Below are 22,934 nucleotides of genomic sequence, written 5' to 3'. Positions count from 1 at the left end.
AGACAAACACAAATCGCATCATGTTAATCCAATCTGTCATTTTGCAATTGAAGTTGGAGAAATCCACACATTTGCCTATACACATGCTTTTAGAATTGACAAAAACTACTGTGCAGGCACTCGTAACTCACCTGCTAGTTTGGAGTTTGAGGGCTGAGTTCGGAGCCATCAGTAACTCCCCAGCCTCTACTTCTGGATTAAGCATATGTAGCTTGTCATAGACCTTGATCAAAGCACAATGTTGAAACTCCAATTATTAAAAGGGATTTAATCATTCTTTGATGTTTCGGGACAAGTGATATGTCATAGTTTAATGCAGTTTGAAGCTGGATGCATTCAGCTCTAACTAATCTGCAGTCTTATCACTTCACAAAGTTAACAACTTCAGATATTCCAAAGCTCAGCAACTTAAGTGCTCTGCTGCCTTAAATGCTAGCTTTCTCTATTGTAAAGAAACAGCAGCAGGGACACCGGTCATGATAAGCAAAGTAGTCCATAAAAAGAGGTCTTTATAAAATATCTGCATATACAGTATTTATAATACTGGTATTCAGGACACACCGATACAATGTTTACAGCAGTGTTTTTTTTTTTCCCCCAAGTGTATCCCCATGTAGCCACAGTGCTGTACCTGGATCTGGATCTCATCCGTGAGCTCCTGTAGATTCCCCACTAGCTGCCCAGCCTTGGGGTCAGTAACTCTGAGCACCACCTTCAGCCCTGTCCGCCCTCTCGTTCTTCCAGTTACCCTCATGCCAAAGTTGTGCTCTGACTGGATCTCCATGTTAGCCTGAAGAAAGACAGGCACCATTATGAGAATGGCAAAAATAGTAGCAGCAAATCAAATAAAAAGGCAACAGTGATGAGGAAGCAGGGACAAGGCAGATGCTGTTGCTTTTAAATCATACTGTAATGCAGGGACAGCACATCTTAAGTCAATCTGATAAACGGATCAAAGAGACAACACAAGCTAAAATAGGAATGGTTGAGTGGCAGAAAATGTGATATCAAATGCAGCAGCAAAAAACCTGAGGGCAGTGTACCTCAATGTGTCTTGGCTGGACATCCAGAATGTCTCTTTTTGTGGTGGACCACGTGAAGGTGAGGCCAGGTACAGCATTGCCAAAGGAGAAGGGTGTTTGACTATTGGTCAGACCCATCACATATACAGGCATCTAGAAAAGGAGATGGATGAAGGTGATCAGTGAGTACATTGCCCATAGAGAGCTGAATTAATGGTTTCCCAGTTAACTGCAGTGCTACTGTAAGCAATAATGCTTAGATTTGGGGTCATTTTTACTGTAGTTCTTCTCCAAAATAATCATACCTGTGCCTTTGTCTTCATTCTTGTGATAGGTGCTCTGATTCGAATGGCCGTCAATTGCACAACCTCGATTTCTACTTGATCCTGTGAACACAAGCTTTTGATTGTAAAATCTAAGCGATATATATATATATATTCTCTCTCTCTCATATTAAGACATAAGATGTCAATAATTGAATTGGCTGTTTTGGAAATGAAGTCATGGTGACAGCAGGAGAGCCCTCCCTGTTATGTCACAACCAGCTGTTATTGGACAGTGATTATGTGTTTCTAAAAGACACGATATCTCTGCAAGTACTCATGTTGAAGGTGAGAAGAACATTGTGTCACTCCCTTCTGAGCTTAACCCGGGCCCACGCCCACGCCCACGCCCACACCCACACACACACCTGAGACACAACGACTAGCTTCCCAGTCTCGGCATCAACAGCTTGGACCAGTCCAGTCACAGTGACATTACCAACGGTAACACCCCTGACATGGCCCATGCCATTAACAGAAGCTATTTCCTCCTTGGAAATAGAGAAAAGGATATTGGACTGAGGCTGAGGGCCCCCCTCAGATGTGATCTATAAATGACAGCAAGAATGAAAAAGGGAGGGAGATTTTGAAAGCGAGAAACAGGAAGAGAGAAAAAATTAGCATCACTCTTATATGAGTGATCTTGACAACACTTGACAGTGTAGTCAATAGCTTCCATCAATGCAAGATGTGATAATAATTTGCTAAAAGACATTATCCTTTGTGTATTAAAGTACTCAAGATTAGAAAAATGGATATCCAACACAAATAATATGTAATGCATGTGTATTACTAAGTTTAATGTTTAGCAATTAGGAGGCCTCTTGGATCAATGGTAAATGCTTTCTAATTCAAGCATGAGTTGAGGCAAATGAAAGGCGAGCTGGATGTTTAGACCAAGAGCAATTAGGCTAACGTCATCTTCCAGAAGAGTCCTGGCAGAGGGCTCTTTTGGAAGATAGACTGAGGACCAGATGAACTCTTCTGGCAAGGCAAACTGAGACCAGCTGTTCCCAGACAAAACTTAAGCATCAATATATACATACCTGCATCATTGCTCCAATCAACAGAGTCATTTTCCTTGGGATGAGTTTGAACGGTGGAAATACCTACAAGTGAACCAAAAAAAAAAAAAAAAAGTTAAATGTGCAACACATGCAAGAGTCAAAATTTTAGAATTTAGGCATTTTAGAAATTCAAACAAAATGATACCTCAATTTGCTGAGGTGCAGATGAAATTTTTTTCCCATGTTTATCCACAACAACACCTGAGAGAGTGGTCTGACCAATAGAAGCACCTTTCACCATGAAAACAGCGGTATCTTTTTCTGTAGACTCCGCTAATCGTCTGCAAAAAAGACATTTAGAAATTTACATGAAGCCTTGCAGGTTCCTACATCCTCAATGACAAGTTTCGACAAATGACTTACTTTAGAGAGACGATTGCAGAAGCTGCTTTGAGTTTAAGATTCATGAAATGAAAATAGCTGGCTGGGAAGGGCTTCTTATTATCATCCAAGACTCTGACATAAGCTCTCACAGATTGGCCAATCTCCACCTGTAACACAGATTAATGACATCAATCATTTGGGAAATTGTCATTTTGGTTCACAGATGGGGCAAACCTAATGACGCTAATTCAAGACATGCTGACTTTCATGAAAACCAAGACGACGACCTTTTTTAGTGCTTTGACGCCACTGAGGCATTTCAGGAATGTGTGGTACTGATAATAGGGATCATTTAGTCAAGCTGTGTCTGGACCCTCCAAAAGGAGGAATTATTGGGGTGGGAAACGCACCTTGTCAACCACTCTCACATAAACTTCCAGGATGTCAGAAACGTGTACAGTGGCCTTGGCAGGGGCTGGAAATGCCAGACAAAGGTCATGAACCATCACCTTCACCTCCCCTGGGTAGACTGGAGAGACCTAGGCACACACAGCAAATCAATCAAGTGAGTGCCAGAATTATCTGCATTCAATGGATCATTGTTGTAGTGTACTTTAATCCACAATCCAGGTTGGATTATGGATTAAAGTACACCAGTAGGGAATTCCTAGAAATCCACAGTGTGTTGTTCAATATCACAATTGTGTATTGCCCTGAACTAATCCCATCACAGTCCAGATGTTCATTCTTACCTGAGCTGTTCCTTGGGCCTCCTGGAATACCACGTTCGCTATCCCTTTAACACTGGTATTGACAAAAAAGTGTCCTGAACCTTCTCGCAGGGCCAAATTCGCCTGCAAAACAAAATACATTTACTGCCTTGTGACAGATCTGAAAATCACTTTAAGACTGAAATGATCACATATTGTGGGGCGAGTCAGAAAATCGTCAGAGTTTACTGTAATTCTTTTTCACTCAGCTGGCATGAGACATCAAAGAGGACCTCTGACCACACTCGCTCTTTAAAATCCTCTTACACAGGTCACTAGCTGTTATTTAACCCCCCACACCTGCCGAACACTGCTCCTATATCCCACAGGATTAGGAGAGGGAGGCCCACTGAGTGAAGAGGGATATAGGATTCCAGTGTGCCTAGAGCAATCATTATTAACGTTTTAATTCATTCAGTTGGTACCAGTGTGAAGAAGTTAATTTCCATGTTTTGTTCTGCTTGATTAAAAGAGTAAATTATATCCTTTATGATGAAATATCAAATGCAATTTTGCTTTTAGCAAAACAAGCCAAGTCTGTCAGTGTTTACCCTTGCAGGGGTAAAGAGATATGTATAAGTCAGTCCCTTACCCGCACATCAGGGTGGTTGTATATGGTAACTGTGTCAGGAGAAACTTTCACATCTTCAACCAATAGCAGCTCCAGGGTGGCTGAGACAGGGGTCAATGGGTCATACTGTCCAGAAGTAGAAGAAGGGTTGGAAAATATTTAGTGTTATAGTTACAAATGTAAATATTATACACTGACTCCAAACAACACAAAACACAACATTTCCATCCACACGTTTTTATCCGAATTAAGTGATATCGAATGAAAAATGCCTTATGGAAACAGTAAAATTCGATTAAATTTCATGAATGTCGACTCAAAGGAAATACGTTCGGTCTCATCGGATTTTATCTTGATCGATATATGGCTTATGCGATAAACGCTGATGGAAACGTTATTTGCCGAATAAATAATGAATTGCGATTAAGTTTTAAGTCATTGTATGGTTGCAACCCGCCACAAAACGAAGAAGAAGAAGTTTTAGTTCATTTCCGCCCAGTATTTCTGCTCTGTTTGCACACATGGCGGGTGTCAACAAAGACAGATGTAAGTGGACGAACGAGGAGACGCACTACCGGGAGTGCCGACACAAATGTCCCTTATGATGCAACGATCGTCTACCACAGCCTGTAGTACGATTGATGGCCAGCCCTTTCTATTGACAAAATCCCTGTAGCCTTCAGCAGGGGGTCTAATCGGGACGTGAGTCCCGTCTATTGTGTCATACACCTGTGGCACAAGGTGCGCTCTGGAGTTACGCAGCGAGATATCATGCGCCTCATCCACCCCAGGTAGGTATGTATACCTTCGCATCATCCTCGTTCGTATGGCATCGCACACGGCGTAAACACTAACACTTCTCGGTTGGAACCGGAGGGCGATAGCTTGCGACATCTGGGGAAAGGGACGGACCAATAAAATTACACAACAGGTCAAATGTTGTCTTGGTCATCCGAAAATGCTTCAACCAAAGGGTTTCCGTGAAGTGTCTCTGAACCACGATCTCCCAGAACAGTTTGGAGCGCTGTCGTTCCCACACCACAGGCCGCCTCCATTGTCGTCGGGCATTTACGTGCATCTGCATCATCATAGCAATGTGTTGATAGTGTCGTCGTTTTCTTATTATAGCTTGATATGTCGCTATCAGCTGGCACATAAGCACTATTACAACTTGTGCAATATTGATCATTTGTTGGTAGATGGCACGATCCATTTTGTCTAGCAAAACTTTGTTCGCAAATGTTTGCTTGAATGTTGTGCGATTCAGTGTGAAAATGAATGGAAACACCTTAAAATGTGTCAAATCAATTCGATATACCAATTTGACCGCAAAACAGCATGCAACGTCATTACGCACAGGTTTTTATTCGCTTTAAAGTCGTTGGATGGAAACGCACTTTCACCAGCTTCATTTGCATGTTTTTTTTTTACCGAACTTCAGATAATTAAATTGACAAGTGGATGGAAACTTAGCTATAGTCAGATCTTTATTTAGGCAAAAAAAACTCACCTGACATTGATCTGACTGGGAGAAAAATGTTAGCAGATCCACAGGACAACATTATACGGTTATTTTGAATAACGTTCTGCTGCTTCTGCTTTTTAGAGGAAGTGAAACATTTTGACACAAACATCTTAGTGGTTAAGTCACTTACTGGACTGGGAACTTTGGCTGCAGTGAGATGTAAAACCTGGTAACCAAGAGCTGTCACTGTGATGGCAGCAATGCCTGTTTGATGGTGGACAAGAACTGTCTGCCGTCCTGCCACAGATAACAACAACAACAACAACAGCAGAAACAAAACAGTAATTTAACAACAATCCAAACTATTTGGCATCACTAATCTATAGAAACAAAAAAAGACAGCAAAAACACAACAAAAAATGTATTCCCAGTAGTGGGTGAATGGATAATTCCCTGTCTGCCTCCACTGTCTTAGAATTAAATCCTGCCATAGCTTTCTCTGCTGCCTTTCCCTCATTACTTTCCAAATGTCTAAACAAAAGAGTTAAGCCGACAACCCACTCTCTTTCTTAAAAATACGACAAAACAAACTAGAAAAGGTTTAAGGCAAGACACAATGCTTTACCGTGAAGTTTCATCTGTTTGTTGCCATCCTCGAACAGCTGTAGCTCCATGGGCATAGTGGGTTTAATACTGGCCAGCGACACCATGGTCGATTCCCACAATATGCTCAGAGAGCTGAAGTTGTCAAACCTCCTTCCTTGTTGATCAAAAGCAGCCAAATCCAAAATGGGATTGCGGTAATTTGAAACAGGTACCTGTTGTGATGATCAATTCATTTTCCAAACATTATGCTTCTATTATGGAACATTTATAATCCTTATCATCATTGAGCCAAAGATATTTTCTAATGATTTTACAGGAACAGTAATGTGTTCATATTTTTGTGTTAAAGTCCTTTTGTGAGATAGCTGTTCGCTTTCTTCAAATGGCACGTCACCAAAATGAAATTCAGTGATTTCAGCGTGAACAGCCATGGATAAAGGTAAGTAATCAATACAAAACAAATACCAGTAATAAAAAGGTAAATGTAGGCAGCTAAACACAGCAAGGTGAAGCGTGTTGACCCTTGTAAAGGGACCACATACATACCACTTGTTTGTTCTGCTGCAGCAGCGGGCAGGTCAGGTCCAGCTGTGGGCTGGTATATACTGGGACCAGGGTGAGGCGAGACGGAGGGGCACATACAAACTTGACCACTGCCGGCTCCACAGCAGGATAAGGATTGGTCACACTGGCCTTGTTACCGACCATCACCTCCAGCACCTGAAGAAAAACATAATGACAACTGAAGCTGATGACAAAATACTAAAGTCCTATTTCTATAACTATTTGGAGCCTGCACATGGGAGCGTGACGCTCCCATATACAGAGGAGTTATATGAATAACTATAGGTAGATTATAAAGCTAAGATTTTGAGATATTGTATTTATTCTCAAATATTATAAAATCTAACCATACAATTCTTCGGTTGGCGGCATGAATGGAAAATAGAAACAATATAATTTCAGGAGTTCCCACCTGCTCTCCCAGGGCCCTGCAGGTTGCTCTGACCCAGTGCTGGTTATAGTTGTGAGATGAGGGACTGGTCAGCGTAAGGCGAACACTGGCCTCATCCTCAGCGCTCAAGTTGCAGAAGAACTTTGAGGGCTCTAGAACCCAAGGTCGTGGCCCGCCCTCAAACAACATGTCTTTAGATGATCCCAGAGTCACCACGGCCACAGATACAGGGTCAATCGCCTGCCAAACAAAAGTATTGTATTATGAAATGTTACAGCAGCACACTTTCAGAAAGAAATGCTTTTACAAACGTCAACAGATTTGGGGGACCAAAATCTAGTAAATGCAGAAAGTAGGTGTGCAAAATGTCATGAAGGGAGATTTTGAAAAATCTAGGAGAACGTTATCTCAATATTTAAAATGAAAGCAGGTATTTATATATATCAGCTTGGGCATTAGTGTTAAGAGAAACTAAGCGGGCAAAATGTTTAGCTTAACTTATTTTACAGCAAAGAAACAAAATTGGGTCATCCGTTAGCTGCCAGGGCAAAACAAGTGAAGAAACATCCAAACAAAAATGTCTGCAATATTTTGAAGAATACTACTCAATCCCATGATAAAAAATACAGGACCTCAAAAGTGGGGCATCAAACAGCATGTTACTGTACTGATAACCTAAATGTAATAAGCAAGAAAACCACAGCTGTCCGTGTATCAGGAATGACGAAATTCTTCATGACAGGAGATTTGGTCACTCATCATAATACAGGTCATACTATTAAATTAAAGAACTCTACCACAACAGTTGAATTCATTTTCATTCCTGTGCAGTACTAGAGCCCAAACATAGAAAACAAATCTGTGTATTAGGTTTAAAATGCATAATTAAAATGAACAGAGGAAAGAGGAGGAGAACATTTTAAGACTCTCTGATCATCGCATTTCTAACTTGATTGTAAGGCGAGAGTATGTGTATGAATGTTCATGTGTGTGCATAAGTGGGTTTGTTTAGTTCGAAGACAAAACCTAATTGGTGTTATGAGGCGAGTTAAAAGAATAATAGCAATCACAACAAAGACTTCAGGTAAGGTTGAAGATGATTACACCATGCAGATGCCTCAGCATTCAAAAAGAAAACATGTGAAGTATACTATTAACTAAAGAACTAAAAAACTTCACACAACAAAAATAATTCTGGAGGCCTTGAGAAACTAAAATGATACATCTCAAAGTTCATGATGAGCAAAGCCGTGGAAGGACAAAACCTTTGGACTCACTCTGAGAGGAAGATAGGCAGCAATGGTGATCTTGGCACTGAGGTGAACGTTGCCGTGGGTGTAGCTCACAGTAAGTATGGTGTACCCAGTGGCCAGGGCCTTGGCTTTCACCCCACTGCAGTGCCCCTGGCCTGGAACCAGCCTCTCTGGATCAGGACAAAAAGGGTAGGAGGAAGCCACAGAGTAAGATAGAATGCAAAATCACAATGTACAAATAACCACAATTGTTCACCCAGATGCTCATTTATCTTCCTATCTTAAACCACACTGGAGTACAGAGTGGTCGTATTGTATGTGCCAGCCCAATCTCCTGATCAATAATACAAGATTCCAAAATTAAAAACCTTAAATCTTCCTAAGAAAGGAATTTTGAAAGAGATAAACATTGCAATTTGAAAGCCATCAAAAATTCACAATGCTTTAGAAAGCGTTAGAGTGATCACAATATGACACAGTCAGATCACCCAGACTCACCGTCTAGTAGCTGGAAGACGCCATGGTTCTCCTGCTCAACCTGCAGGTCAAAGTGGGAGCAGTCACTCAGCATGACCCGCTGTTTCTCCACCTCCTCCAGGAGGCCAAAAATCCTGAGGGGCAGATCCAGAACCAGGCCCACCCTGGCCTCTACTGGGCAAGGAGCAAAGTCCATGGCCACAGGCTCAACAACATACACCTTAGGAAAAACAGGATCAAAGAAGTATAAAAGAGTGTTAGATTGAGGGTTGGGAATGATAGTAAAATGGGGAGATTCAAGCTATAAGACTGCAATGTATTTTTTATGACTGCACAACTAGGTTAGACAATTACACAGTTTCATGTTTTCATAATTAATAATGATGATGCACTTCAGAAATAATTTACCATCTGTTGTGTTTTCAATTACTTCAATGACTACCGCAAGCACATAAAATACTTCCATTAGATATGACAAATTACAGCATTTAATAAAAAATTTGAGCAGGAAGAAGCAGAGCAATAGTCTTTAAAAAAAGAAATTGTAGCGCCGAGTCCAAAGCTGAAGAGTTGTTCAAACTTTCCCGAATTTCAACATTGAAATTGTTGCGAAAAGTGAACAAACATACTTTGCTTTGACATACATGTAAAACCCAATGAAACCAAACAAGTAAGTACATTTTGTGCAAATGCTGCATCAAAAGTGAAGGCTTACTCCGAAGAAATTAAGCATTAGCAATAGTGCTGTCAAACGATTAAAATATTGAATCGCAATTAATGTCATAGTTAACTCGCAATTAATCGCACATTTTTTCTCTATTCTAAATGTCCCTTGATTTCTTTTTGTCCCATTATTTTTTCTCATTTCAATGCTCTTAACAACATGATACAACGATACTTTTAAAACGGTGCCTGAACCAAAAGATTTATCTAAAAAACGAGCACCTTGTTCAATTGTAATTGTTCTGTATGTTCAAAAATATGAAACAATAAAAAGTTGATCTTAAAAAAAAAAAAAAAAAAGGAGCACAAAATGGCGAAAACAACCACTGGATAGGAAAAGGGTATTTTACAATAACTTCTAACACAGTCACACTTTACACCGTTTAGCTGTCAGCATTTTAACCGTGTTTACTCCAGCTGCTAGCTAACAGTAGGTAAACGTTAGCTGCTGCTAAGTGTAGTGCTGACTAGAGTCCCGTGCGGCGATGTTTTAGTTCCCTCTAACATCCGTTTTCGGAGCATCAGAAAGAAGTGCAGGCATTTAAGTTGCACCTAAATAAGGCACCGAAATCCGCGTTGCTATTCGGTCCGGTAGATAACGGTCGTTAAGGCACCGGTGCCGTATTAGCACTGGGTCTCGCCGCCCCCAAATAAAAACTCTTCGGATCTACACGATTCATGTGGATAACATTTTCCCTTACGCTGAAAAGCGACTAGTTTGCAGGTATGTACTACTCTTTGGCCGGCTCGCAAGCCCAAACAAGTGTGCCTGTTGTTTTGTTTCCGGTCTAGCTAGATCCGGTGTGGTGTTGTAGTTTTCCTAACGTTACTAGTTGTTGCAACAGCATGTGAAAAAAAACTACAAAGTTTGCTAGGCCACAAAGAACGTTAATCTCGCGATAAATAAATTGACGGCGTTAAAATGGGTTTGTGTTAATGCCATTAATAACACGTTCAACTGACAGCACTAATTAGCAACTGTAAGAACAAAAATGATGAGGAGCACTTTAAGTGTCCATTACCCCCCCAGTGCTCTTTGGTGGCGGGGACACAAAACCCTTTTAGAAAATACAAAAAAATGTGGTTCAAATCTTAAGCAACAATCAAAGTGAAACTAAAACCTGAAAATAAGACAATCATTATACAACTATAAAACCGATAAATCAGTTATCAAAGTAATCAGGATTATCATTTCAGCCATAACTGCCAAATTAATATTTAATGGGTGTGTTGTTTACCATGTGACGTTTTCCAGGTTAACTTACCTTCATCTGGCCAAAGTGTAGCGGGTTGCGTAGATCATGAGCATAAACTACACTAACGCCAATGTCACTGACTGTTGTCATCACTCCTTTCACAGTCACTGTGGCCACAGCTGTGTTGGAGGAAGACCAGCTGAAATTTCCACTCCCTCCTGTCGCCTGTCACAAGCACCAGAAAAAAGGAGTCATCACATGCACCATAATGACACCTCTCAGTGGTAAAATGACTAAAAAAAAAACATTAATTTTGAGTTTTATAGCAAAGTACGAATAGCTAAAAAAACATATATAAAAGGTGTAATGGTGTCATATGCTTGACACTTCTGCCCAACGACACATAGGAGATAAATATAATAAAGATAAAAGCCATTGGGCACCAAGCGTTTCATTCAGAAACTGTATAATTACCTTTATTGTGTACTGATAAGCTCCAACCTTGGGCTGCCATGGAAATGTCAGAATACTGGGACTGAGAACTATAGGGTTATAGATTTCTACATCCTGTTCATTGTGGACTGGGTTGGCGAGTGCATGGACCCTTCCAGTCTGAAACAGAACAGAGGCCACAGGAAATGATCAAGCTTGCTCTACTGAAGTGGAAGAAAGGGGCAGAAGGTAAATGCAATGCCGATGCTCCAGCTGAAATATAGACTGAAAAGGTTCAAAGTTGCAATTAAACTCACTTCATCCACAACAGCTCTCAGGGTTGCATCAATGAGAGTTAAGCCTTCTTTGAGCGCTTTGACACGATGATATGATCCATTCAGAGAAGACTCCAGGAGTTCAAAGTACTCCAGGGGGAAGACAGTGCCAATACGGACATTCTGCAAAATCAAAATCAACCACATTTGTTTTGATTTTGAAACTACTGTCTTTGTATGACTCATTATAGAAGGCTGGTTTTTAACTTTTACAGACTTAGAGGTTATTTTTTTAATGTGTGTCAAGATAATACTTCAATAGGTGTAGGAATAGTTTTGTCATCCCTGGTTTAAAATATTGGCTAATAGGGGTGTGCAAAAAAATCGATTCCTATTCGAATCGTGATTTCTACTGATTAAAAATCGATTCATAGAATTCCAAAAATCGATTCATATTTTTTTGTCTACTGCAATCACATGATAGCTAGATAGATACTTTATTGATCCCCAAGGGGAAATTCAAGGTCCCAGTAGCTTACAGACATCACATACAACATACATCATAACAGGACGTTAAAATAACAACAAACAAATCCACATGAATAATATGGACAATAAAAGATACTAAATAAAAAATCCACATGAATGTACTAAGGGATGTATAAGATATAGATCGAAAATCAATTTTGAACCAAATCGTGAGCCTAAAAATCGATATTGAATCGTGACATTTTCTGAATCATGCTCCCCTATTGGCTAATGAAACTCATAGGCTAGCAAAGGATGGCTCAAAGTTCACTAAATCTCTCTCAGATGAGTTTCAGGCTGCATCTGATTAAAAGATGACCAAACTCAAAATACTTTTTTTTTTTTTTTTTTTCCTTTAAACAGGTACTAGGAAAGTCCTATTCAAAGCTTTGGAACACAGGTCCATTATTATACTAACAAGAATAAGCAAGAAAAACTGTTGAGCTCATACTACTACTACTACTACTACTACTACTACTACTACTACTACTACTCTAAAGATGAAATGTGAAATATTGGACTTTATCAACAGCATAAAACAATGCTGGTCACAGGAGTGTGTCCGGAATTTATTTTAGGAGAATACTGACTTTTACACTACTGTCAGCGTCTCTAGCAATAGAAACGATTAACAAAGTAACTTTAGTGAAGCCTACTCACATCAGAGAGGTAAATTTTGTTGCTGGATTTATCAAAGACTTCGATGAGGATATCGTATACTCTGCCTGTTTCGAGAACCCAGCTGTCTCCTGGATGAATTTTAAAACCTAAACAAATTATAGAGAAAACAGAGGTTAGCTACATATTAAAAAAATAAATAAAAATGGACTATTGACTTTTATGTTTTTAATGGTAACAAGAAACAGACCTAGGTAGCCTGGTTCAACCACATACAGGGTGCTGTTGGGTAGGCGAGATACTCCTTGCATTCGAAGGCCTAAGTAGATGCTACTAAGGAAAGTAAACCCAGGCACACTCATTGATAATGACAACTCTAAACTTGATTTTTGCCAAATGCACAATACTACTCCTAGTAGTACTACTCCACTGCTCCCAGAGAAAAAAAACAAGATTTGGTGTAAAAACACCTTCATCGCTGCAGTTAACCCACACTATATATTATCGGCTGAAGATGTCAAGGCAAAGTACATGAAATTATAACATTATAATAACTGTTACAGAGTGCAAATACGACTTGTCAGAAGGATACTCTTATGATCCAGCACCACATTGATGTGTCCAAGTTGAGTTGCTGTAACTCTGGAAGTGCTTTGATCCAGACTGGCCACAGCAACATTTGGGTTTCCATTAGTGCCAATCACACTGTTCTGAAGGTGCAGTTGATACTGATCACAAGGCATTGAGAGCTCTGGACAAACACAACACAAACAAGCTTAAGAGATGGTTATTTCTGTGCTAGGTAAAACTGAAAAAAACAGCAGCTCCATTCATCTGGTCACATTAAGGAACATAATTGACTCAATCACAATGTAATTCATATTTTAAGAATTAAACTGATGCTTGAACATTATGAGGTGTGAGTTTGCTAAATAAAGCTTCAGAAACAGAGTAGCTATAGTAACAGAAAATAGATTTGTACTCTTCAGTGAACATGAGTCAGACCTGTGATCGAGCCCTGTCTTATCTTCAGGACTTTGTATTGGATGGAAGTTCCCGCCAGCAAGTAGACGTCATGTGCAGGACTCAGCAGGATGTTCTCTAAAATCAGCAGTCTTACCTCTGCAGCACCCACATCCTGTATAACAGATACCATGGTTACAAAACAACACAGCTTCCCGCCTTAACAAACCAGAACAAACTAATTATTTGACAAGACAGAAATTCAACTTAAATGTCACTACCTCTGTGACATCATATATAAGGCAGGAAGGATTACTAGCATGCAAGCTTTTGCTATTTTTAGTCTGAATCTCAAGAGATAAACCATCTCACAGAGGGCACAACCTAACTAGAACATCTTCTTCTAAGACTGTCGATGACTGTAACAATACAGTGGATTATTTCAACTTTGTGCTGGTGTCAACAGCCAAGAATTATATCTTTTGTACCTCATAACAGCTTACCTTATACAATGACTCTTGTATTTTGGCCTTTAATTTAGCATGTCCTGTTTTCAGTCCTGACACCAAAATAATATCGCCCTGTTTCCCAACGCGTTCCATTTCAGATATGTATCCAGGGGGTGTGTAGGTGGACTCTGAGAATTTTAGTACCCTTGAGAAGAGAGAAGACCCCGATTAAAAAATACATCTAAATCTCATCTCAGCATCTGACCTCAAAGGTTATTCAATTTCAGAGGAAGAGGAACCAAAAAGTAAAAAAGAAGCCTTACACTACTTTGGTAAAACAACAGAATCCCTGTATTAAATGTTTTATAGTTAGGTTGGCATATCAATGTAGGTGATGTAGGTAATTTTGTCTACTTGTGGTTTGCTATCAGATTTTCTAAAAAGTAAAAACTGCTCAGTGACGTTTGAGTGCAGTATTTACACAGGGAAGCCTACCGTAAGGAATTGTAAGAGTCAGAGAATCCATTCACATCTACATCTTTCACTAAGGTCCAGTCAAACACTAGACCTGCAAGGGTGCTGAAGGTGTTTCCTGCAACATAAAAAAGGACAAGAGTCAGACCTGCTATTTCTTTTAGTCATAAACTGCAGGAGGAGCAGAGGATATTTGCATAGACCTTTCAACTTGTGTTATAGGGCTGAGGTCACTATACTTGAACGTATAATAGATGCTGAGCACAATTGTCTGAAAGCTCATGGCACTCAAATTAGCTAAAACAAAACCAATAGGCATTTCATTACAGGACACTAGCCGCTCATTTGCAATCTACTTTGTCTGAGGAATCTAAAATTCACTTTTAAGCAAAAACAAAACAAAACAGCAGGCCCTGGAGCCATCATCAGAAAGAATCAGGCTGTAGCTACAGCTCATTAAACTAAGTGTGTCTGCCTTGAATGGAACCAGTCAAACAGAACACAGGCATCTCACAGTAGCAGCCAGAGGGTATAAAAATTGCTGCCCAGAGCCAGCTCAGTCATTACTGTTACAAGTCTTTAGAGCAGCAAATAAGCAATAGAGCATGGACTTGTTACAATAGAAAAATGTATATTATGAGTAATATTACACATATTGATGTTAATTATTCTTAATAATCTTAAGGTGCTATTTATTTATCATTAACACCAGCAACCTATAATGTGAATCACATTATCCTGTCATAAGTCAGTATATGTCACCTTCAGAGTCCAGTGCATGAATTTTCAGTGCCAGTGGTGAGTCCTCAAGATGTAGCTCTCTGGTGGTCGACACTATCTGGATCTCACTGACGATGTCGACAATGGCGTCACAACGCAGTACTTGTCCTGTAACTGCAAAGGAATGAGGGGACAAAACATCATATACACAGTATTGTACAGTACTATAATAAAACACTTTCACCAAACCAGGGAAAGCTCAGAAATAAATGGCTTGGTGTTTTAAAGAAACAGTAATTTCAAAATGCAGAACAGTAATTCTTTTTGGAGGCACAAAGCATATCGATCGACCTCCTGACTAAAACACATACTTTATCATGTGTATAGAAATAGCAATGGAGGCATCCTCTGCTTCGAGCACAATGCTCCACAGTTAACAATCAAGTCAAATGTTGTGGCTTTTCTGGTCTGCTAAGTGGGCTGTTGCATGGGCAATAGATAATTTTGGATTATGTTTTGGTTAACCTGAAACAGGTAGAGCGAGATAGGCCACACTTAAAGCCAGCGATTGTGGTCTGAACTGATTACTTTATTATTAAGTGTTTAACTTTCCTGATTCCAAAGCAAATGTTCACATCTGCCAGTCATCCATTACTGGCCAACAGTGCCACAGGCAACAGCTGACATACAGCATTACACAATAGCAAAAAAGGAAGAATGAAGTGTTGTGCAACAGGACCATTAAACTCTGAAGGGAATAGAGCACTGCAACATATCACACTGTATACTATTATACTCATTTGTTATAGTCTACAAACTGCACTTATACCTTGTTTTGTTATGTTATGTACTAGCCTTTAGAAATCCTTAATGTTTTCTTAGTTATTCTCAAATTACTATCCCGCCATAATCTATGTAAAACAAAAAAAAGATGATGAATAAATAAGAACACAAAACAGACTCAGCTTATATGATGCTGCTGAGCATGCTTCATTATTCTGTAACGGCAGAATAATATGAAGAGTTTGTAGTTTATATATTCTGATACTGAATTCTTCATGTTCTAGAACATTACAAACGTGACCATAGAACAGTTCAGTGAATCCGACACTACATAGAAAATGAGAATAACCGACCCTACAGATGCTGGCAACTGCAAGATTAACATGTACTCCACACTACATAATAATGAAGCGCAACAATTTGTTGTAGTGACCGTCCACTCAGCCCGTAAAAATATGATAAAGAATATTGATCAACGTGCGCTTTTGACTTTTAATGCTCTGCTTTTGCACCATCTAGATCATAGTGCAAAATTTGCTTTTTTTCAGAGAGCAAATCCACTGAGCGTTGCGCAGAGGCTGATTTGAAAACCAAGATCCAGATTTTCAACTTAGGAAGCTTGCATTTGAATGTCTCTGTACATTTCTGCCCATCTCTGTGCAAGAATGTGAACAGTCAGCAAAGCACACTTCAATATGGTAGTGCATTTGCCAAAACCACAGAGATGATGATGATCTTCAACACAAATATACAGAAAATGTACAACTGAACCAACTATGCACAAATTAATTTCCTAACTCACGCACACAGCAACATTTTATGAATGAGCGACTTGTGTTTATTAATTGTTGATTAATATAGTATTACTGTATTTACCAACATCTTCAGCCAGAATGATGCTGGTCAGTCTGGAGGGCTGGGTGGAGAGAGCCTGGAGAACAGCTTTCCGGGAGCAGCCTCTGCCGCTCTCCTCATTCACAGCCTGGATGCTTGCTACCTCTGGTCTGGTGGAAGACCTGGAAGAACAAGTCATGCAGCCTAGCTACATAAGTGGAGTAGCCATACAGTTCTTCATTCGTCACAATTACAATGTCGACCTTATATTCATCATAAAAAGATTTGAGGTGGAATAACATTTTCATACTTGGGGTGGAGTTGCAGCTTTACTGTAAACTTGGATTGAGTAAAAGGTGAACACAAAAAAAGCCCTTAAATGTATCCAATCTAAAGCCCAATGAATGTGCAGTTGTTATTGACTGTGTCAGAGAGATGTGCATCCATGGTTCATATTCTATGGTTGAACTAAAAAGTTTAACGTTAGCTGTTTGAGGGCCCACACACATTGCCATGAAACAGACTACAGTATACTTGGCCATGTGGCCTCCCATGCCCCATGTAATATGACACCCCTTCACAGAGCATATGCCCTCAGCTCCCCTCCAGTTCAATGAGGCAGACTTCAGTTTATTCTACTCACCATCTGTAGCAACCTTCAGTAGTTTCCAATGTGAAGTTAATTCTTGTACTTCTAGCAAGCGGTAGCAACACTTTGGGAATATTTAGTTTCGAGGAACCGTTAACTTGAATCACGATTATAAATAATACCAATGCCAACACTGATAATTTTAACGAAGTCATTTCCGTTTCATGAGTGTGCGTAAATGTATTGTCAGCGAACCTGACGGTCGAATTAATGAACGCTAAGGTTCTGTACTGTACTAGCTAAACTTCCTCCGTGCCATTAAGTTAGCAAAGGTTATGTGTGCAGTAGTTTTGGGGTCGTGGCTCTCAGAAAGACGTTAAGGTGAATTAACATCGCTACTGATTGAAGCCATTTCAAGCACACGCTGTCTTCCTGCTCAGTTTGTATCACTATCGTTAACGTTAGTTAACAGACAGCAGGCACATGATGATTACAGTTGGTGTCCCATAACGGTAGTCCTCTAATTCAAGTCCTTCGCTTTGTTTATCCTCGGAGTTGCTTCAAAGCACACAGCGACTATTAATTTGAAATCCCCTGTTTTATATCAATGTAAACAATTAGCCAACAATAGCTTAAAATACGTAGCTAGCTAAACAGTTAGCCAACAATAGCTTAAAATACGTAGCTAGCTACGTTTCATACAAATACCCGCCATTAGCAATAATTGGACTTCCAGTGTGCATGCCGGGAGTGGGTAAACGTCATAGACCACGGTAGGAATGACGCTCTTTCTTAAAGGTACATTTTGAATTAGATTTAAAATCGATATGAATTGAATTGAATCGAATCCCCATACACATGTATCCAATCTATCTAAAGCTTAATGTGCAGTTTTCAGTGACTCTGTGTCAGAAAGATGTTCATCCATCGCTAGTCTAGATAATGTAGTCTAGTGTAGGCTCTAGTGGTGTTGTCTCGTATATTGAGTTATTTTTAATATGTTGACTTGTCCCTCTCATGTAGCCTACTGTATGTAGTGGTGGACAAAACTTTAAACACCATAATGCAATCAAATACGACACCCTAATCAAAGATTGCCACAGACATGACCATAACTTTGAACTAACACTTTACTGACACAGTATCAAAAACCAGTTTTTGTGTATTCACAAATATATTATCCATTGCTTACAATTAATCACATAACTTTATATATTCTTGCTCTAGTGATATCTTTAAGTGTTTGGCTAATGCTTGACACTTAGCCAATAGATCCCCCTGTCCATTGACTCACGTAAGATAAATGAAAGCCAGTACAGGCCACTAATCAAACATTAGCCTGCCCTACTACACAAGAAATATGTGCTCAGCATTGTGAATTAATATAAAGTGCAGGGCATTTACAAGTTGGCTGACACAAGTAACTGAATATTTTTTTTTTTCTATATTAAACTATAAATTAATCTGAATAACCAGACAAAGCAGACCATCATGAACGTTTGGCTGCCAGTCATTCTTGCATTGTGTCTCTTGGAGGCTGTCTGGGTCTTACAGTATTCAGTCAAGAATATGCAGTGTACAACGTTTCACCCCTAGGTGTCACTGACAGCTACTTATATGTATGGGTTTATGTATGTGCATATAATATTCTCACCCAGGCATGGATGACAACAATGAGTAAGGGATAGTTTATTATATGAAATATGGGTTAAAAAAAAAATTAAATCTCATTAGTGCCCTTTAAACAATACAATATTTAACAAAATATCAGGGGTTGAAAAGACTATGGCTGAAAAATGGCAACCAACCATTCCCCTTCATTTGTTTGTGCGTGTGAGATAATTTTCTGGCATTAAAATTGGTCCTGCGATAGTACATGAGTTTAGAGTTTACAGAATGTTAATTGTACACTCTCATCCGCTTTGATGTTATTACAGCAATGCTCCTCCTGGTATGTGCCTCTCATTTTCTAGACACAGAAAGATGCACAGCATGATTACAAAACACACTGTGGTTTTGAAGTGTTTTAGATAATGCTGCGTTGTGCCAAAGGTGACATATTGTTTGAGTCAGAGTGCATTAGCAATGAAATCCCATCACTGACTGGTGCTGTGTTCCAGACTGCCTTTAATGACAACCATACTGTACAGTATAGTTACAATCTACACATATGGTATACTGTATATTCACACTGCACATGGTCTAAAGGGACAACTGTTCCAACTTAGTTTGACTTTTTCAAGCTATTTTGTGTTGAAATAAAATGACATATCTTCTTCAGAACAATGATGGCAGTTTAGAATGAAACTTGAGAAGACAGCACAACTTTAATTTATTTTGGCAAAACCACTCTGTGTGGGCTTCAGTCCTACATTTTCAACTTTGTACCCTATCAATGGGCAGTGCACGTACAATTGATGTTAGGAGTGAATGATGTAATGTCTGAGAACATGGAAAACAATACCTGAATGTCACGCTCTGTGTCTCTAGCACTTCACATGGAGGCTCATGTCTAGACAACACAAAGTGCAGTACCAGACTGAACTCATTCAGAGGGAAAAGTTATTGTAATGCAGGGCAATGGATAGAGATTGTTGTAATTTCCTCAGTACAAATCTGTCAGACTTAGAGCTCAGCAACTATTAACTATATATCCGATTAAAAAAGGGTAACTCAAATGGTTGCAAATATTTTTCTTTAAACTGTCTGATTTTGTGACTGTTTTTGGTGAGGTAAACTACCATACCCTTCAAAGATACTGATTGCAGTACAGTTAATCCACTATTATTTCTGAAAGGTTGGACTTTCAGATTCTAATGTGTTGTATGTAATGGCCACCCACTTTTATATTGGGCAATGGTGCTGCATTATATACCACACCTGATACCACCAAAGCCTTTTACCTCTGCTATTAGACTAAAAACTTGCAGCCATATGTTGCACATCAAATATTTTCCTGTGTCACAAATGGCTGCACCTGCTTTAATATTCTGTCTAGTGACTCCTTATCTGGCATGCATCAGCGGTCACTTCCTTCCTGGTGTGAAGTCGGGAACCTTTCTTTACCACCATGCTTGGCTTGGTCCAAACAATTGGTTACAGAAGGCCATGGCACTTACTTAAACCCTCACTCAATGGCAATGTTCTCAGCTGGGGGCTCACTGTCCGTTGGAAATGTAATAGGCTTTGGATGGGTCATTGCTTTAAATAGTTTTGAAAGTACACAGCTTAAATGTCCCTAAAACTGCTGTAGGTAGGCATAATAAGATGTATTACTTTCCAGTGAAATCAGCCTTTGCCTTGGGGAGCTATTTTGTGTGTTTCAAGAAATGAGGTGGGACTAGCTCAAAGGAGACTATTGGATGTCCAAAGGGTCTTGACTCTGCAGTTTTCTCAGCAATCTGGTGAACTTCATGTTGCGTGCTATTTTTTAATCAATTATAGTAAAAGAAAAAAAAAAGTCCTTAAATATCAACATTTCCCTTGAGAAGTAACTTTTAAAATAACTTGGTCTACAGACAGTAAAACAAGGCAGTTCTACAGAGCTGTGCTTTAAGTGTGAACTCCTTTTACATAATCTTAACTGGGCTGTAAATTCCCTTGCCATTTCCATGGTGTAGGCATGTGACATCGACTACAGAGCTCCATGCTACAGAGCGGCAGTTGCTAGCTGTCTCATGTTGAGAGCTTCGTGCCACCGACTACGGTGCTCCGCATTGTGTTCTGTCAGGTCAACGGTAGTTGGTGGTCTAGTTACCCCAGAATATGGCTGTTGCCATAATTTTAAGCCAAGAACGTGTGTCTGTCAGGAGAGGACAGCGAGGTAGTGGTGTTTTTAACGGCTGTTGCCATAATTTTAAGCAGTTACCCCAGAATAGGTGACTATGCGCTGGGTACAGTGTACCGTGAGCTGCCGGTCGTGGTGATCTGTTAGATCAGCGGTAGTTGGTGGCCTAGTTACCCCAGAATGTGACTGTGCGCTGGATGCAGAGCACCGCGAGCAGCTAATTTTAAGCCGAGAAAGTGTCTGTCAGGAGAGGACTGCGAGGTAGTGCCGTTTTTGATGGAGGTTGCCATAATTTTTTCGTGGTGCTCTGTCATGTCAACGGTAGTAGGTGGTCTAGTTACCCCAGAATAGGTGACTGTGGGCTGTGTACAGTCTCAGTAGGGTAGAGAGGACGGCGAGGTAGTGGTGTTTTCAGCGGCTGTTGCCATAACTTTAAGCCAAGAAAGTGTCTGTCAGGAGAGGACGGTGAGGTAGTGGTGTTTTCAGCGGCAAATGCCATTGTCATGTAGTAGAGGATTAAAGGACCCAAACTCAGAGAGAGGCAGGCAGGCAAGAGAAGGGTTGAACTCGAGGCTTTATCATTGGAAACACAAACATGAACAAAGGGTGTCCTGGGAGAAACAGCAGGCAAAAACCAATACCAAAAAAGGAAGAAAGGTATCCAAAAACCAGGGAAATACCAAACTGACACGGGGAAAACACACACACAAACAGAGGCAAACTCACAGGCAAAACACATGACCAACAGACAAAGGAAACACAGGGGCTAAATAAACTAGGTAAGGAGAAGACACAAGACAGATGACACCAGGGCTGGGGAACAGGTGGAGCACATCAGACAATCACACAGGCGGGAAAACAAAGGAAGTAAAGCTAGACATGACAAGACAGAAAACAGACTATCAAAATAAAACAGGAAACAGAACATAAACAGGGAAATGCACAACAGGGAACAGAAAAATACACAACAAAATATACACAGACCACAATACACAAAAGAGGATACATTTATAAGACAGGGAACAGAAAAATACAGAATAAATATACAAAAACAGGAAACATACAGAAATCATAATACAGGCAACAGAAATGTCCAAAACCACAACAGCCATACTTTTAAGCCGAGAAAGTGTGTCTGTCAGTAGGATAGAGAGGACGGCGAGGTAGTGGTGTTTTCAGCGGCTGTTGCCGTAATTTTATTATTTTTTATTTTTTTATTTGAAACGATCATTTTTGGGGCATTTTCAGCCCTTATTTTGACAGGACAGCAGAATACTTGAAAGGGGAGAGAGAGGGGGAATGACACGCAGCAAAGGGCCGCAGGCGGGAGCCGAACCTGGCCCGTTGCGGCGAGTAGTAAACCTCCACACATGGGCACCCGCTCCACCAACTGAGCCATCCGGGCACCCTGTTGCCGTAATTTTAAGCCGAGATAGGGTGGTTGTCAGTCTACAGAGCTCTGCGTGAGCACGGGCTTTTATGACTGTCAATATAGCCAGCATCTAACATTAGCTACTCTGCTGTGCTGTGGGGTAATGTCTCGTTATGTGAGACTAGCGTCAGCATTGTTGGAAGCGCTCTCAACCTGGCAACCTCCATGAACTTCGAGTCTGGGGAGGAGGGGCCGGGGGAGACGACTCTCTCTTTTATTTTGGATTTGGACTGCAATAACTATTTTAAGTTACTGTCAGAACACTTTGATTAGAAGAGTAAGAATAATTATCTGGCAC

The 22,934-nt window shown here is 40.1% G+C and overlaps 2 protein-coding genes across 3 annotated transcripts in view; one reads left to right on the top strand and one right to left on the bottom strand.

Moving 5' to 3' along the window:
* Positions 1–17,647, bottom strand: part of nup210 (nucleoporin 210) — a 31,380-nt gene extending 13,733 nt beyond the window's left edge. For both annotated transcript variants that reach the window (XM_078255358.1, XM_078255360.1), the window contains exons 1-29: positions 17,472–17,647; positions 16,871–17,010; positions 15,254–15,385; positions 14,513–14,609; positions 14,072–14,222; positions 13,611–13,743; positions 13,198–13,356; positions 12,856–12,924; positions 12,648–12,754; positions 11,502–11,642; positions 11,227–11,364; positions 10,822–10,977; positions 8,855–9,053; positions 8,381–8,526; positions 7,125–7,343; positions 6,695–6,868; positions 6,168–6,360; positions 5,733–5,839; positions 4,099–4,203; positions 3,489–3,590; positions 3,147–3,275; positions 2,776–2,903; positions 2,558–2,693; positions 2,392–2,454; positions 1,714–1,893; positions 1,328–1,408; positions 1,044–1,175; positions 632–790; positions 132–223 (exon numbers count right to left, since the gene is read on the bottom strand). In XM_078255358.1, the coding sequence (XP_078111484.1) occupies positions 132–223; positions 632–790; positions 1,044–1,175; positions 1,328–1,408; positions 1,714–1,893; positions 2,392–2,454; positions 2,558–2,693; positions 2,776–2,903; positions 3,147–3,275; positions 3,489–3,590; positions 4,099–4,203; positions 5,733–5,839; positions 6,168–6,360; positions 6,695–6,868; positions 7,125–7,343; positions 8,381–8,526; positions 8,855–9,053; positions 10,822–10,977; positions 11,227–11,364; positions 11,502–11,642; positions 12,648–12,754; positions 12,856–12,924; positions 13,198–13,356; positions 13,611–13,743; positions 14,072–14,222; positions 14,513–14,609; positions 15,254–15,385; positions 16,871–17,010; positions 17,472–17,632 (3,929 nt within the window). In that variant the 5' untranslated portion in view covers positions 17,633–17,647. The remainder of the gene's footprint in view (positions 1–131; positions 224–631; positions 791–1,043; positions 1,176–1,327; positions 1,409–1,713; positions 1,894–2,391; positions 2,455–2,557; positions 2,694–2,775; positions 2,904–3,146; positions 3,276–3,488; positions 3,591–4,098; positions 4,204–5,732; positions 5,840–6,167; positions 6,361–6,694; positions 6,869–7,124; positions 7,344–8,380; positions 8,527–8,854; positions 9,054–10,821; positions 10,978–11,226; positions 11,365–11,501; positions 11,643–12,647; positions 12,755–12,855; positions 12,925–13,197; positions 13,357–13,610; positions 13,744–14,071; positions 14,223–14,512; positions 14,610–15,253; positions 15,386–16,870; positions 17,011–17,471) is intronic.
* A 454-nt stretch (positions 17,648–18,101) lies between these two features.
* The window catches only part of LOC144521082 (fibulin-2-like), a 32,325-nt gene continuing 27,492 nt past the window's right edge, over positions 18,102–22,934 (top strand). The window contains exon 1 of the mRNA XM_078255362.1: positions 18,102–18,190. The gene's annotated coding sequence lies outside the window, so the exon portion shown is untranslated. The remainder of the gene's footprint in view (positions 18,191–22,934) is intronic.

The sequence above is a fragment of the Sander vitreus genome, chromosome 7 (genome assembly GCF_031162955.1).
Source record: "Sander vitreus isolate 19-12246 chromosome 7, sanVit1, whole genome shotgun sequence".
Lineage (NCBI taxonomy): Eukaryota > Metazoa > Chordata > Actinopteri > Perciformes > Percidae > Sander > Sander vitreus.
The sequence above is the reverse complement of the archived record's forward strand: the minus strand, read 5'-3'. Positions and strand labels throughout refer to the sequence as shown.